The sequence below is a fragment of the Kogia breviceps genome, chromosome 2, assembly GCF_026419965.1.
Source record: "Kogia breviceps isolate mKogBre1 chromosome 2, mKogBre1 haplotype 1, whole genome shotgun sequence".
Taxonomy (NCBI): domain Eukaryota; kingdom Metazoa; phylum Chordata; class Mammalia; order Artiodactyla; family Physeteridae; genus Kogia; species Kogia breviceps.
Window position 1 is genome coordinate 48,771,083 of NC_081311.1, and position 14,730 is coordinate 48,785,812.

Genomic DNA, 14,730 nt, shown 5'->3' on the forward strand with positions numbered 1-14,730 from the left:
GCTGAGATTTAGTGTTAGGGTTTTTCTTTTCAAAGGATGCCGAGGAGGCTTCGCGTTCCCCTCACTCTTGCATTTGGGGCACACACTGGCTCAGAGACAACCGGGCGCACACACATTCCCCCGTCGGGTCCTCACGGGGGAGCTGTCATCTTGCAACCACAATCATCACATGCCATTACAGGGGCAACCCGGCAGGAGGGCCCCCCCTAAATGCCGCCCAGCCCCCACGCAGTCCCGGCCAGGCCGAGGCGCCGACACACAGGAGCCGGGCCGGAGCCCCGGTCTCCGGCTTTCCGCAGGGGAGCGGGTAGCGCTCCGGCCCACGCCCACGCCACCCACACTTTGGGCGCACAATCGGGCGCACACCCCTGCGCGCGCACACCGCCACACTCGGGCGCACGCTCAACGCGGCCGGGCCACGGACGGCAGTGTAGGCGGCAGCCCGGAGCGGTTCGGGGCGCGCAGCCGGGTCCCCCGCGAGGGCGCAGCCGGCCGCCCCGCCCCGCCCCGCCCCTCGAACCCGACAAGCCGGGCGCGCCTGGGGCTGCAAAGTTTCGCCGCTAGTCCGCCGAGGCAGTGCGCCGGCTTGGGCTCGGCTCGGCTCTGCGTGGCTCCGGACGGCCGTGACCGCTGGCCGTACCGTGCGCCCGACTGCGCGCCCAGCTCTGCCCCGCGCGGATCCCGACATCCCGCGCCCCCGCCTGCCGGTGCTGCCCGCGCGCCCTCCCGCCGCAGGGTTTGTTCTCAGCCTCCTGTGCGCCCTCGATCTCCCTCCTCCTCCTCTTCCCCGGCTGCGACCCCTTCGCCTCCGCCACCCATCATGGCCCGTGGCCCCGCTCGGACCAGCCCGGGGCCGGGGTCCCGGCTGCTGCCGCTGCTGCCTCTGCTTCTGCTGCTGCTTCAGGACGCGGGCGGCAGCCGCACGGCCCCAGCCCGGGCCGCCCCGCCCGCGGCGGCCGACAGCCTGACGGGGTACAAGAGCCCCCAGCGGTCTCCGGGGCACGCGGCCGCTGCTCTGGGCCCCGGCACCCAGGACATGGTCGCTGTCCACATGCTCCGGCTTTATGAGAAATACAGCCGAAGGGGCGCGCGGCCTGGAGGGGGCAACACGGTCCGCAGCTTCCGGGCCCGGCTGGGTAAGTAGAGGGGGCCCTGTGGCCCCCTTCTCTTCACCCTCCCTGGTCCTCCTCACGTATCCATCCTCCCACCCCTGCACCTCCGCTTTGCCTCTTCCTTCTATTTATTGACTGATTCATTCATTCTTCCATTAACTATTCCCCCACCCCACCGCCGCCGCCTGCCCCGAGCACTCTGTGCCAGGTCCTGAGCCTCCCGTGGGGACGCCGAAGTGGCACAGAGTGACAGAATTCCTGCCCCTGGGGTGCCACCAAACCTCGGAGGGTGTCACACTTGCCGGACACAGACGACCCCATCCACAAGGCTTTAAGCACAGCGTGGAGATGGGACTGAGCCGGGGGAGCTCACTGTGTGTGTGTGGCGGGGCTCGGGGGGTAGGGATCCATGTCACAGCGTTCAGCTGTGCTGGCTCTTGACAGATGAAGGAGGCACTGAAGACAGCCCATCAGGTGGGTGTAGTGCAGCCCTGATGGAAGTGCCAGGCACTGGGCTCAGGCAGGGGGTGTGCCCCTCTAGCTGGGGCACTTAGTGGGTGTGGCAGTTGGGGAAGCAGGGTGGACTGAGAATGGCCTTGGGTGCCCAGCCTTGGGTACATGGGAGTGAGGCCTGCTAGGCACTAGCATGAAGTGTTCAGACTATGGGGGTTTGAGGTAAGGTCTAGAAGCTTGGGCAGTGGAGGTTCCCAGCCCCCCTCCTGCCCTGCCCCTCCTGGGCAGATCCTTTCCCCTTTACCCACACCTTAGATGGAGCTGCAGCGAGCCCTCCCTGCCCTGCTTCCGAGAGCATTTCAGAATCCTGCCTCGGCTGTCTGCCCGCCCAGGCTGGGCGACCTCTGCAGGCCCTGGGTGAGCAGAGGCAAGGCGCAGGGGTGATGGGAAGACCCTGGTTGTCACGGAGATTACTCATGGTCTCAGAATGCCATTGCAGAAAATGTGAGTAGGGGTCCCCTGCAGCCCTTGTGAAGGAGGAGGCCATTCATCAGGAGAAAGACCATTGGTCTGCAGGGCCCCCTCTTGAGGTAGAGGGGAACGAGCCCAACACTGGGGCCAGACAGCCTGGAGTCAGATCTGCCACCTCCCTGTTGATCACTGGCTGTGTTACTTAGGGTACCACACCGTGGCCTCAGAGCCAGACACTGGAAGCTTGGTCTCGCATAAACATGTACTGGGAGCTCCTGCCACAGGGAAGGCCCTTCCCCCCATCCTCTACTGGGCAGACTCACTAGGTCATTGTTCCTGGGTTCCAGGCCAACCAGATCTAACTCCATCCTCCCTGGTACCTTTTATTCACCTCTTGGGGCCCATTTCTGGAGCATCATTATTAAGTCACTCAGGAATCTTCTAGCATGACCATGATCTTGGGCAGATCACTGAAGCTCTGTGGACTTGAGTGTACTCATCCACAAAATGGGCAGGTCATGGTAGTATCTTCCCTGTAGCATTTCAGGAAAGATGACATGCGTTGATATGTGTAAGCCCTAAGCCCAGCACTGGCCACGTTAAGTGTTGGTGCATCGTGTTTCCCTGGAGTACAAAACACTTGTGTTCATATGGGTGTAGACTTGACCTTGCATCCATTAACTCAGTCCCCAAAGCCTTGCAGTTGAGGAAAGCAAGGCCAGCAAGTTCACTGCTGCAATAAGGGATGAGCACACCCATTGAGCCCACCCTGTTGCTGCAGGCCCAGGCATGGAGGTGCACAGTCTGTTTTTCAGTCTTCACAGGCTGGGGGTGCTACAAGCGACATTTAACCCTGAAAAGGATCTGGTGACAGTACTTCAGATCCAGTCCTCCCATTTTACAGATAAGGAGACTGAGACTGAGGCCAGGCCAGGGGAAGCTGTTCACAGTGGCAGTGGTTGGCACTGTCCAGTTGTCAGGCTCATGCTGTTCTCACAGCTAGCCCCCTCCCCCAACCTCCATCAGAACTGAGCCCAGGACTTAGGAGACAGAGGATGGAACAGATCCCGGGAGATCAGAATTATTCTGGATCAGTCTAGGACTATTTGACAAATCCTATACTCTTGTTTGGAACCATTTGAAACAGCCATGGGTACAAGTCCCAGCTCCACCTGCTACTAGTATGCGTGCTGTGGTACACATCACTTTACCTCTCCAAGTATCCATTTTGTGTGTACATAGTAGGGGTGGGGTGAAGATTCAATGGGATGAGTTGGGGTTTGTGCTTGGCAGAGAGTAGGCCCAGGCAGCTTGGTTTCTCTTATCCTCCCTTGACTGACTGAAGTTGGTTCATACCCAGTCCCTCACCAGCCCTCAGAAGTGCCTGCTTTGTGACCCAGCGACCACGCTGTGAGGAGGTGTGAGCCTGGGTGGGGACCCCTCATTTTATGGATGAGGCACACATGTGGGGGGCTTCAGCTCTGGTCCTGGATCGTACCGGTACCAGCCTGCTCCGTGACGGTGACCTCTGCTGCCTCAGTGGGGTGGTCCCTGCCACCCGTGTTACAGTGCAACTGTGTCCCTTACCTGCCTCTAGGCAGCACAGCTCAGGTTCCAAGCACGGGCTGTGATCTGGACTGGTAAGGGCCAAATCCTGAGTCTGTGACTGGGGCCAGGGACTGAACTTGTCTATGACTCAGTTTTTTTCACTTCTAAAATGGGACTAATGATGCTCTCTTCCTTATAGGGTTTTTTTAATGAACTGAGATATGTTCAGTGCTTAACACAGTGCCTGGCACATGTAAGTTTAATAATGTTTTAGCTCTACTGTGACTACTCCAGCCACCCGGCTCCTTCCCTCCCTTCCATTGTTCCTTGAGGTGCATCGGTGGAGAGAGCTTCAGTCTACATCAGTGGAGAGAGCTTCTGAGCCTGACCGTAAGGGTTAAGGTTAGACACCTGCAGCCTCAAACGACCTGCATTTAAATCTAGGCTTTTCCACCTGTGTATGTGATATTGGGCAAGTTACTTAACCTCTCCAAGGTTGGTGTCTTCATCTCTAAAATGAGAGTAATAATACATACTCATCTGTCTAGAGCGCAAGAAGTCACAGTCAGTTCCCCAAGTCTTTCCTGAGCGCCTCATTCAGTGGCAGGTGCTGTAAGCTCAGAGGACACAGAAAAGCATAGACTATTGGTCCTGCCCTGAAAAGCTCACGGGCTCGTGGAGAAGGGGGAAGTAAACAGAAGGATATGGGCACAGGTAGGACAATGGAGTGAGAAAGGGCTGGGGGTGGGCTTCAGGAGCCCCAAAGGACAGCACTGACCTGGCAGGGGAAGGGCTGGTGGGGAGGGTCCAGGGAAGCCTTCACAGAGCAGGGGAGGCCCCAGACAGACTCTGTAGGGCAGGAAGTGTTAGCCAGGTATAGAAGTGAAGCAGAGCCCTATGTGCCTGGAACTGTGAGGCGTTTGGTTTCAATGAGGAAACAACAGGAAGAAAGAGGCAGAAAATGGAAGTGAACCAGTGGGCTACCGAGGCCTGTAAGCAGTGGGGCAGTATAGAGAGTGTGTATGGTGAGAGAGGGGTGAGGGAGGGGGAGGGGGAGGGAGGGAGAGAAGAAAAGAGGAGAGGGGAGAAGGAGAGACAAGAGATTATAAGGGAAATGCATACTTATCCAGAAATCATAGAAAATCACAGTAAAGAAAAGAAATCATCCCCAATCGCAATCCAGATATAACCAGAGTTAATATTTTGTGGAATATTATATATAGTTTTTACCCTAAGGGGATCATAGTTGCAGCAGGTAAAACTTGTTATATCTTCATTCTCATTTGAAGTTACTGGGTTTTTTGTTTTTTTTTTTTTCATGACTGGTCATCCTGAATTGTTTTTCATGCTTTTTGACCATTCAAAATTTTTCCCGTGGAAACCACTTCATCCACTTGGAGTTCTGGTCTTTTTCCTACTGATATGTAGAGGTTGTGAAGGATGTTAACTCTTCATCTGTAATAGATGATTCCCTGTGAAGCACGAGTGTGGTGTGAGGGTAACAGTGTCCTGGGGTCACAGTGGTGGTCAAGGTTAGACTGTGGGCTAAGACAGTGGTGGAAAGATGCAGAGTTCAGGGTGGTTGTGGAGAAACGGGATGTGGAGAAATAGGAACTAGGCTAAGTTGCATGCCGGAGGGGGAAGAAGCTGTGAAAATTCTCAGGCTCCTGCTGGAGAGGGTGGACAGGTGGCAATGCCTCCCATTGGGCACGAGGACAGGGAGCAGGGGTGTGGGGTCCTGAGTGTAGCAATAGCTTGTGACACCACATGACCACTGTGTTCTGAGCATGTGCTGGGTGCCAGACACCTTGCTGAGAGCACTGCAGAGATGATCTCACAACTTCAGGAGACACATACACATATTCTGCCTGATTAACAGATGAGGAAACTGAGGCGCAGAGAAGTTGGGTGACTTCCTAAGACCCCACAGCTAGTCAGTGATGAAGCAGGGTTTAAACCCTGACTCTGGAGCCTGCCTAAAAATAGACACTCAGGCTTCCCTGGTGGCGCAGTGGTTGAGGGTCCACCTGCCGATGCAGGGGACATGGGTTCGTGCCCCGGTCCGGGAAGATCCCACGTGCCGCCGGGCGTCTGGGCCCGTGAGCCATGGCCGCTGAGCCTGTGCTCCACAACGGGAGAGGCCACAACAGTGAGAGGCCCGCGTACCGCAAAAAAAAAAAAAAAAAAAAAAAAAAAAAAATAGACAGTCAGTACACATTAGTTCTCTTTCCTTCTCTGCACCACCACTGGTGGCCCACCACTTCCTTCCTTCAGCTTATTATGTCGGTGCTTGCATCTTCAGTCCGGCATTCTCACTCTGGTCACCCTGATGGCTGTTTCAGGGGCAATGAGTGAAGGGACAGATCTCCAGGTGACTTGGATTCTGTTTCTACAGAGCAGAGTGGTTTGAGGGTCCTCTTGGCCTGAGAGTTGGCCAGCAGGGAGCCTGGGGGGACCCTTGGACTAGGGCCACTTCCCTACCTCTTTCCTCTCTAGTCCCATCCCTAAAGAGTTGGGAAGGAGGTTGAGTGCCCAGTAGAGTGGACCTGACTAGGGTTCTCAGATTTCCAAAGACCATAGAGAGATCAACTTGTCTAAATAAGATCAGTCCTTTCTTTCCTGGAGAATCAGAACACAAAATCACCCAAATAATGACTTGTGTTTGCAAAACATTTTAGAGTTCACAGCACATGATCTTTGTTACATTAGCTGTTAGGAAGACCCTGATTCTATCCAGAGCACCTGGTTGGGGAGGGTGGGGAAGGGCATGGGCTTGGGGTCAGACAGGCCTGGAAGCACGCACTGGCTCTGCCCCTTACCAGCTGGGGGACTTTAAGCACTTTAAGCAAGTTATGTAGTCATGTACCCACTCTGAAGCTCCATCTTTTTGTCCATTTGCCATGTCTGCTGCCCTCATTGTGAACACGAGGAATCAAGCATGCATATATGCTTGGAACTTGGAGCTTCCTAATCAGTAAACAATATTATTCCCATTTTAAAGATGAGAAAACTAAGGCTCAAGGGAAAGTAGCTGGACAAACGTCCTGCTGTGCAGTGCCTCCAGCTGGATTTGCATAATCGGCTATATCTTTCCAAAGGAGACTTTCTGGACTTCTTTCAGGATGTTCACTGGAGCCCCAGGGCAGCAGGCCAGGAACCACTTTGTTAAGTGAAGCAGACAGATCTAGCAAAGACCCCTCCCCTCCCCTGCCATTCAGCACACATTTCTGAGCATGGACGATCACTCAGGCCTCGTGCTAGGATCTAGGGATACAGCAGTGCACACAGCTGGCAAAGCCCCGCCCTCTTGGAGTTTGTGTTCTAGAGGAAAAGAGAAACAATCGCAACGAAATATATTATATCAGGACGTCCCAAAGTGACGTGAAGACAAGTGAAGCCAGGGACAGACAGAGTGATGGGGCTGTTCCTTCAGCCAAGGGAGTCAGTGGTACCCTTTGTTGGGGATGCCGCTTGAGCAAAGGCCCAGAGGAGAGAGGAGTGATTCCTAGAGGAGAAGTGATGACAGCAGAAGGAAGACCTGGGACAAAGCCCTGAGATGGCAGCTTCATGTTTGTAAGGGCAGCAAGGCCAGGGTGACTGGGGCAGAGATGGGGGTGTGGGGAGAAGATGGAGTCCGGGAGATAAGCAGGCCAGATCAAGCAGGACCTTAGTAAAGGGTCGAGTTTTATTTGGGGGGCAATGGAGAGCTCTGAGCAGGCTGGTGACCTGAGGTCGAAAGCACCCAGCCCTCCGGGGGCCTCTCCTGGACACAGCTCTGTGAAGCTGCGACGGGCGCTGCAGGTGGGGGTCCCCACCATCACTGTCTGTCTCATCCCTGGGCTGAGCTCCTCTGAGTGCCTCTAATCACCTTTGCTAGGACCCTGATCAGCCCAGCACTTAGCCCAGAGTAGGAGTTTCCCAAATATTTATCTGGAAAAGGGAGGGAGGCAGGGAGGGGTGAAGGAAGAGAGAGAGGAATGATAGGAGAGAGGAAGGAAGGATCTTTTCTAGCTGACCATGAGATGGGAGCCACAGGCACCAGCACAGTTCATAGGAAATAGGGACTTCTCTTTGGAGATTCTCCTTTGTGACCTGGGCTCATCCAAGCTGGGAGGCTTCGGGTAGGTGGCCTTCTCTCAGCCACAGCCTGCAGCCCCCTGCAATGCAGGCATGCAGGCACAATCAGAGACCTGAGCCAGCCTGTGGCCCTTCACGCCCTGGAGATGGGAGTGACCCATCTCCACCTCCACGGTTCCCAGTGGGGAGAGTCATCACGCATCAGACTGCCTTGTGAGGAGCGAGCTGCCTATGGCCAAAGGCATTCAAGCCAAATGGAGGAAGGACTCCTGCCCTGAGTGTAATTAATCAGGCTGCCTGACCTCTAAGGTTCTTCTCTCTCTGAGTTCCTGAGCGTGCTCTCTGTGGTTCTCCATCCTAAGGGAAGGACAGCATTTGCTGTCCCTCTCCTGCACCCCGTGCAGAAATAACCTCCAGGGGAGGGCACCCCGTCCTCCTCTACAACACGTTTTGCCACCCTGGGGCAGTCCTCCCAGCACCTTCATTGGGCCATACCCACCTCAAGCCAAGGCTGCTGTCCCCTGCCTTGCTGGTCACAGTTATCCTGCTTTATATCCTCTCTCGTTCTTTACCTTGTCACTGGAAAGGGGGCCAAGGTGCTTTTCTCTGGGAAGCCCCATCTCGGTTCCCCCAGTCTGCTGTTTTCCTTCTCACCAAGAGCCACAGGTTTCTAAGCCAAAGATGCTTGCATCCTGCTGTGAAGGGCTAGTTCTTTGGAAAGAGTCAGAAATGTCTATTTTAGAGCCTCTTAAGTGTTCTCCCGCAAAGAACCTGTTAGCGGAACAATGGAGTTGACTTGAATTGGATAAAAGAAAAACACTTTTTCTGCTGTTAGCTGGACCATTGAGTAAGAGGAGCCCGAATTGGTGTAGGAGGCACTTGCTCTGCCAGCCTTGGTCATTTAGATAAAAGTGGCACAGAAGCACATTTGGGGGATTCCCCCTTTGTGCCTGGCACATTACATACATTATTTATTTAATCTTCCAAGCATTCAGGTGAGATAGAGATTCTGTTGTCTCTGAGGCAGATGAGCAAGGCATGGTCCTGTTGAGGCCTGGGAGCCTGGTTCCTAGAGCCTTTCCCAGCTTGGGGGGTAGGGGCTGCCTGTTGGTGCACTTGCACCCCATCCACAAGTCAACGCTGGATGTTGCAGATACACAGCCACCGCCCATCGTTGCTTCCCAAACTTAGAATCCCTTAGAATGCTGGTTAGAATAAGAATTCCTGGGCCCCATTGTCCCAGACCCTCTGAATCAGCATCTCCAGAGGAGGAAAGCAGCGATCTTTGAGCTTTGGGAAATGCAGGACTCAAGAACCATGACACTCAAGACTGCAGTGTTTGGGGAAGCTAGGTTTAAATGTGCATCAAGACTCGTGCCTCTCTTTATGTGTGGACATATTGAGGGGCTGCTGTGGGCATGCTGAGGGTTTTTTTTCTGAGAATTAGGTAAGGTAGTGTCGTTTTTTGTTTGTTTGTTTGTTTGTTTTGCGATACGCGGGCCTCTCACTGTTGTGGCCTCTCCCATTGCGGAGCACAGGCTCCGGACGCACAGGCTCAGCGACCATGGCTCACGGGCCCAGCCGCTCGGCGGCATGTGGGATCCTCCCGGACCGGGGCACGAACCCGCGTCCCCTGCATCGGCAGGCAGACTCTCAACCACTGCGCCACCAGGGAAGCCCCAAGGTAGTGTCTTTAGAAAGTCACCCAAGCTTTGACTGGCATTTATTGGGCCCTCTGACTTCTCCTTCCTTCCTCTTTCTTGTAGTCCCTTAAAAGTACACGAAAGTTCCCAACTGAATTTTGCCTTCTTCCCAGTAGAATTATGCCTTCATCCCAATAGAAACAAATAACCTGAAACTGAAGATTTTGGTTAAAAAAATGCCAGCTGAATCTGTGGATGCAGGTGTCAGAGAAACCGTGACCCATTTTCTACACACACACACACACACACACACACACACACACACACACACACTCTCCCACTCTTGGAAGCCCTGTTACCTCTCCCAGCTTCACCCAGCAGACAGACCCCTGGCAACAGGAAATAGGGCAGCGAGAGGGAGACAGCCCACCTGACAGCTCTGGTCTCCGGCTCTTCTGCAGCATCACAGGGAGATGATGCCTCCCTCCCATCCAAACCCTAGAGAGGGCTTGCTATTCACAGACCTCATGCTGCCAGGGCTTGGGGCAGCTTTCTGCCCTGGGGTCCTGGTGTACACCTGGTAGAACCAAGAGAGAAAGGAAAGAGTGGTTGACAGCCCCAGGCATGCCAGGGTCAAGAGTATTCTCAAGCTGCAGACGTGATGTTTGAGGGATCCCGGTCCTTATCACGGTTCTGGCCTCTGGAGAGCAACCTGGATGTTGGAGATTTTATTGAGTGACCTGGTACAACCCTGATAGTGCTTTTTCTTTGTAAAACAAGTTTAAAAGGGCTTGGGCAGAATACATAGCAGGCACCCAAATGGCTGTGTTCTTAAGCCCAGTTTCCCTCAGAAGCCACTCAGAATGCTGGGAAAGCGTGAGGCACTCTAAGGACTGCATTTAATGTCCATAAAATAGAAAGCCGTGCAGATACAAGGTGGGCTACTGTCAGCAGGGCTCAGACCCAACCCAAGCTATCCCAAATACCTGATTCCACCTTATCTCATGAATGAAGGTGGGGGAGATCATTTGTTCATTGAGAGGCATTGGAGTGCAGAGGCAGGAACTGGAGCTTCAGGGTCCAGCAGCCCTGAGCGTCTACCCTGTCTGCCACCTTTTTTTCTTCCTTTCTTTGCAATGGGATATGACAATCCCCAACCTCTGTGACCTCAATCCCTCATCCTCATCTGGTCCCTGAAAATAGCAAAGGGTGCCCTCATCAGTTCAATGTGAGGATTACAGGAGATGAGGAAAGCCTGGCTGGCCTGAAAGTGCTCCCCCAGTGGGCGTTCCTCCTCCACTTCCTGGATGGGACACCCTATGAGCACGGGGGCCTGTCCAGGAGACAACCTAACATGCTGTGGTCTGTCCTTCCCTCGCAGAAGTGGTCAACCAGAAGACCGTGTATTTCTTCAACCTGACTTCCATGCAGGACTCAGAAATGATCCTCATGACCACATTCCACTTCTACTCGGAGCCGCGGTGGCCTCGGGCCCACGAGGCACCGTGCAAGCAGCGGGCCAAGAATGCATCCTGCCGCCTGCTGCCCCCGGGCCCGCCTGCACGCCAGCGCCTGCTCTTCCGAAGTCTCTCGCAGAACATGGCCACGCAGGGGCTGCTCCGCGGGGCCATGGCCCTGCTGCCCCCGCCACGGGGCCTGTGGCGGGCCAAGGACATCTCCCCCATCGTCAAGGCGGCCCGCCGGGATGGCGAGCTGCTCCTGTCTGCCCAGCTGGATTCTGGGGAGGAGGACCCGGGGGTACCCAGTCCCGGCCCCCATGTACCCTACATCCTCATCTACGCTGACGACCTGGCCATCTCAGAGCCTAACAGCGTGGCAGTGACACTGCAGAGATATGACCCCTTCCAGGCTGGGGACCCGGAGCCTGGAGCAGCCCTCAACAGCTCAGCGGACCCCCGAGTGCGCCGGGCCACACAGGCCACGGGGCCGCTCCAGAACAACGAGCTGCCAGGGCTGGACGAGAGGCCGGCACATGTCCCCCACGCCCAGCACTACCACAAGCACGAGCTGTGGCCCAGCCCCTTCCGTGCACTGAAGCCTCGGCCGGGCCGCAAGGACCGCAGGAAGAAGGGCCAGGATGTGTTCATGGCCTCCTCGCAGGTGCTGGACTTTGACGAGAAGACGATGCAGAAAGCCCGGAGGAAGCAGTGGGGCGAGCCGCGGGTTTGCTCCCGGAGGTATCTGAAGGTGGACTTTGCGGACATCGGGTGGAACGAATGGATCATCTCACCCAAGTCGTTCGACGCTTACTACTGCGCAGGAGCCTGCGAGTTCCCCATGCCCAAGGTAGAGTGTGTGGGGTCACCCCGCTGTGTTCTGCCCCGGGGCTAATTGTGGCTCTCAGCTCTGCCCCTGCAGGCAAGTCCCTCTGTCTCCTCCCTCTGTTTCCTGTCTGTAAATGGGGATAATAACACCTCGCATCTACTCAAGGCAGGGAATAGGTAGACAGAGGTGCAAAAATGGCAGCCTGTTGGGTGGATACAGCCCACAGATGGATGGGGTCTGGCTGTGCCTTCACTGAATTTGAGTTTTAAATCAGAAACTTTCTTTTGCAAAACAGGATATCCATCTCCTTAGGTGCGTGTTCCCACATAGCAATATCCACAGAGGTTGAGGAGACCCTAGCCCCCCGCATATAGGTCAGGTCTCTTAAGACCCCTCCTCACCAAGGCTCTTCTAGAAACCTGGCCTGGATCTCAGGGCGCTGGTGTCTGTGACCAGCACAGAGCTGGCCTCAGTGGCTTCCCAGTGTGACTGTCCATCCCCCACCCTCGACTCAGGGCAGAACTCACAGGGCAGCTGGCTCTCACTGCACACAAGTCGGCAGGACACACAGCACGGGGCTGTTTTCCTTATTGCTCTGGCCCGGGTTTTCAGATGCTCACCTTCCCTCCAGGCTGGGCCGTGGTTCTGTCCATCCATCTCCCCACGTCCTGAACCAGAGTGGGCTGGCTGCCTGCTGATGTCGACCTCGGCACAGAGCACACACTTTCCTCCTACTTAGCTCCTCTGCTGAGTTCCAGGTCATGCCTTCCTCTCCAAGAAAGGAAGTCAGCGCGTAAATCCACTGTGAGCATAAATAAATCAGCCAGCTGGGAAATCCCAGACCCAGACGTGGGGCCGCATTAACCTGTTTGGGAATTAAGAGGCTTCTCCTCAAAGCTGTGCATGTGCAGGAGAGAGGAAGGGAGGTGCCTGACAGAGAGACAGGCGTCTGCCGGAAGGGCCCAGCCCAGCGGATGCAGGGTGAGTACAGCAGGCTCCTGCTGGCTGACCCTGCACTTACCTTATCAGTCTGCCTGGATGTCTTTCCACCTTCCCTGACACCAGCCTGAACTCCCCAAATGCCGGTGTCCCTCTCCTCCCACATCCCCACCAGAGGCACTGTGCATATAGAACTCTGGCAGACAGTGAGTTGAAGCACCTGTGACGTGGTCCTCTTCATCTTGTGGGAGGTGCCGTGTTTGCTGCTGGGACCCAGACTCTTCTGGATGTGAGAGAGTGCCTGGGGAGGCAGGGGAAGAGAGCTGGTGTGGGCCCAGCGAGCATAGTTTCCAAGCCAGACTACTTTCTTACCGAGGGCTCCTGGTCCAGTTATTTAGTCATTTTAAGCCTCAGTTTCACCAGGAAAATTAAAGTCATAGCCACCCCATAAGGTTGATTCAATGACAAAATGGGGTGATGCAGGTGAAGCAGCACCTGACACCCCAAAGTAAGACCCACCTGGGAACTGTGAGTTTCCAGCCCCATCACACTGATGCACTTGTGCCCTCAGGGCTTCTCCTCCTGTGCTGAGAACGTGATCACATGGCAAGCGTGTCAGTGCTCCCTGGACTGTAAAGTCTGGGCAGCTATGGCCCCAGGCAGAACCTCCAATCTTCTCCACTGCCTTCCCTCTGGGGCTCCTGCCCAGTTCCTGGTGCTCCTCGGGGATGTGCGACACGCAGGTGCCCCCAAGTGGCCAGTGCCTTGTAGGGGATGTGCCTTCCCTCTGGGAGCCCAAAGGGCAGGAAGGCCTTTTGCAAAAGTCTCTAGGACTCAGTCTGCCACTGATTTCGGAAGAAATGTGTACCCAACCCTGTGATCTCACCTTTTCTTCTAGGTCAATGCCTTTTCTGTGGCCTCAGTCAAGGACATGCAGGCAGTGTGGTGGGTGGGTAAGGACTATAGGGTGGCAGAGTTCAGAGGTGACCATGCTCCTTTCCCCCTTGCAGATCGTCCGCCCCTCCAACCACGCCACCATCCAGAGCATCGTCAGGGCCGTGGGCATCGTCCCGGGCATCCCAGAGCCTTGCTGTGTTCCCGACAAGATGAACTCTCTTGGGGTCCTCTTCCTGGATGAGAACCGGAATGTGGTTCTGAAGGTGTACCCCAACATGTCTGTGGAGACCTGTGCCTGCCGGTAAGACCAGATGCTCTGGAGTGGAAAGAACCTGCCCTGCCTGCACACAGCAGGGCAGCATTCTTGGAACCTTCTGGAGTGAGCACCTGACTCAGGGTGCAGCTGCAAAGGCGGGGCACAGCTTGTAGGCAACCATCTGTCACCCCAGGGCATCATTCTGGGGTCTTTCACTGCTGGTGACTCAGCCCCCTCAATGCCAGTCCGAATCCTTTGAAGGGATCTGGGAATTAGCCCTGGCCTGACGGTTGCCCACGGCCTGTCCGCTGTGCTCCGAAGGCCTGAAAACCGGACATGTCCACAGGCTGGGTTTTGTGACTATCATATCATAACCTGGAGCGAAGACTACAAACCTGAAGGCACTCACTCCCTTCACATGGAGAGAACCTCTGTTTAAATAATCAGTTTAAGACACTTTGGGCCACAGTGGGATGCTGGAAAACAGGGCCTAAATAATGGTATAAATGGATGTTTTCTCTCAAAATCCACTGCAAACGCTTTTATACATACAGTATGCACATATAACCAATTTTGGTTTCTTTTTCTTAATATATGTTTTATTTTAAAACAAAAAGGAGGGCGTTGACACCATTCCCCACAGAGGTAATCAAGCTGGTTGAGCGTGCATTGTTTAAACGTGCTTATTGAAATAACCCATACAGTGATACGCGGGAATACTAAAACATAACCAAGATTTTATATTTTTGTAAATTATACTTTCTATACTGTAGATTGTGTATGGTATGTGTTTTTATGGAAAGCTAATAAATTAAAAGGACAGTGGTATCTTGATAAACTGAATGTCACCCATTCCGAAATATGGATGGATCTCCATGTGTAAGTATGACATCTGGGTGGCTGCTGGGGTCACAGTCTTCTTTAGGAGCCAAGGCCCCTGTAGGCCAACTCCACACTCTCTCATCTTTATCCTAAGCTCCAGACACCGGCCACTTCTATGCCTTCCAGAGTCCTGCCCACTCATATCACTCCACAGGTCCCCACCCTG

The 14,730-nt window shown here is 54.7% G+C and overlaps 1 protein-coding gene across 1 annotated transcript; it reads left to right on the forward strand.

Moving 5' to 3' along the window:
* The first annotated feature begins 522 nt into the window (after positions 1-522).
* Positions 523-14,518, forward strand: GDF10 (growth differentiation factor 10). The gene is made up of 3 exons (XM_059052750.2): positions 523-1,136; positions 10,686-11,611; positions 13,540-14,518. Exons 1-3 carry the CDS (start codon positions 821-823, stop codon positions 13,729-13,731), a joined length of 1,434 nt encoding a protein of 477 aa, XP_058908733.1. The 5' UTR covers positions 523-820; the 3' UTR covers positions 13,732-14,518.
* The last annotated feature ends 212 nt before the right edge of the window (positions 14,519-14,730 follow it).

Coding starts and splice junctions, on each gene's coding strand:
- GDF10 (XM_059052750.2), top strand. CDS start 821: ATGGCCCGTGGCCCCGCTCGGACCAGCCCGGGGCCGGGGTCCCGGCTG. Junction 1,137..10,685: donor CAGCTTCCGGGCCCGGCTGG/GTAAGTAGAGGG, acceptor CTTCCCTCGCAG/AAGTGGTCAACCAGAAGACC. Junction 11,612..13,539: donor GCGAGTTCCCCATGCCCAAG/GTAGAGTGTGTG, acceptor TCCCCCTTGCAG/ATCGTCCGCCCCTCCAACCA.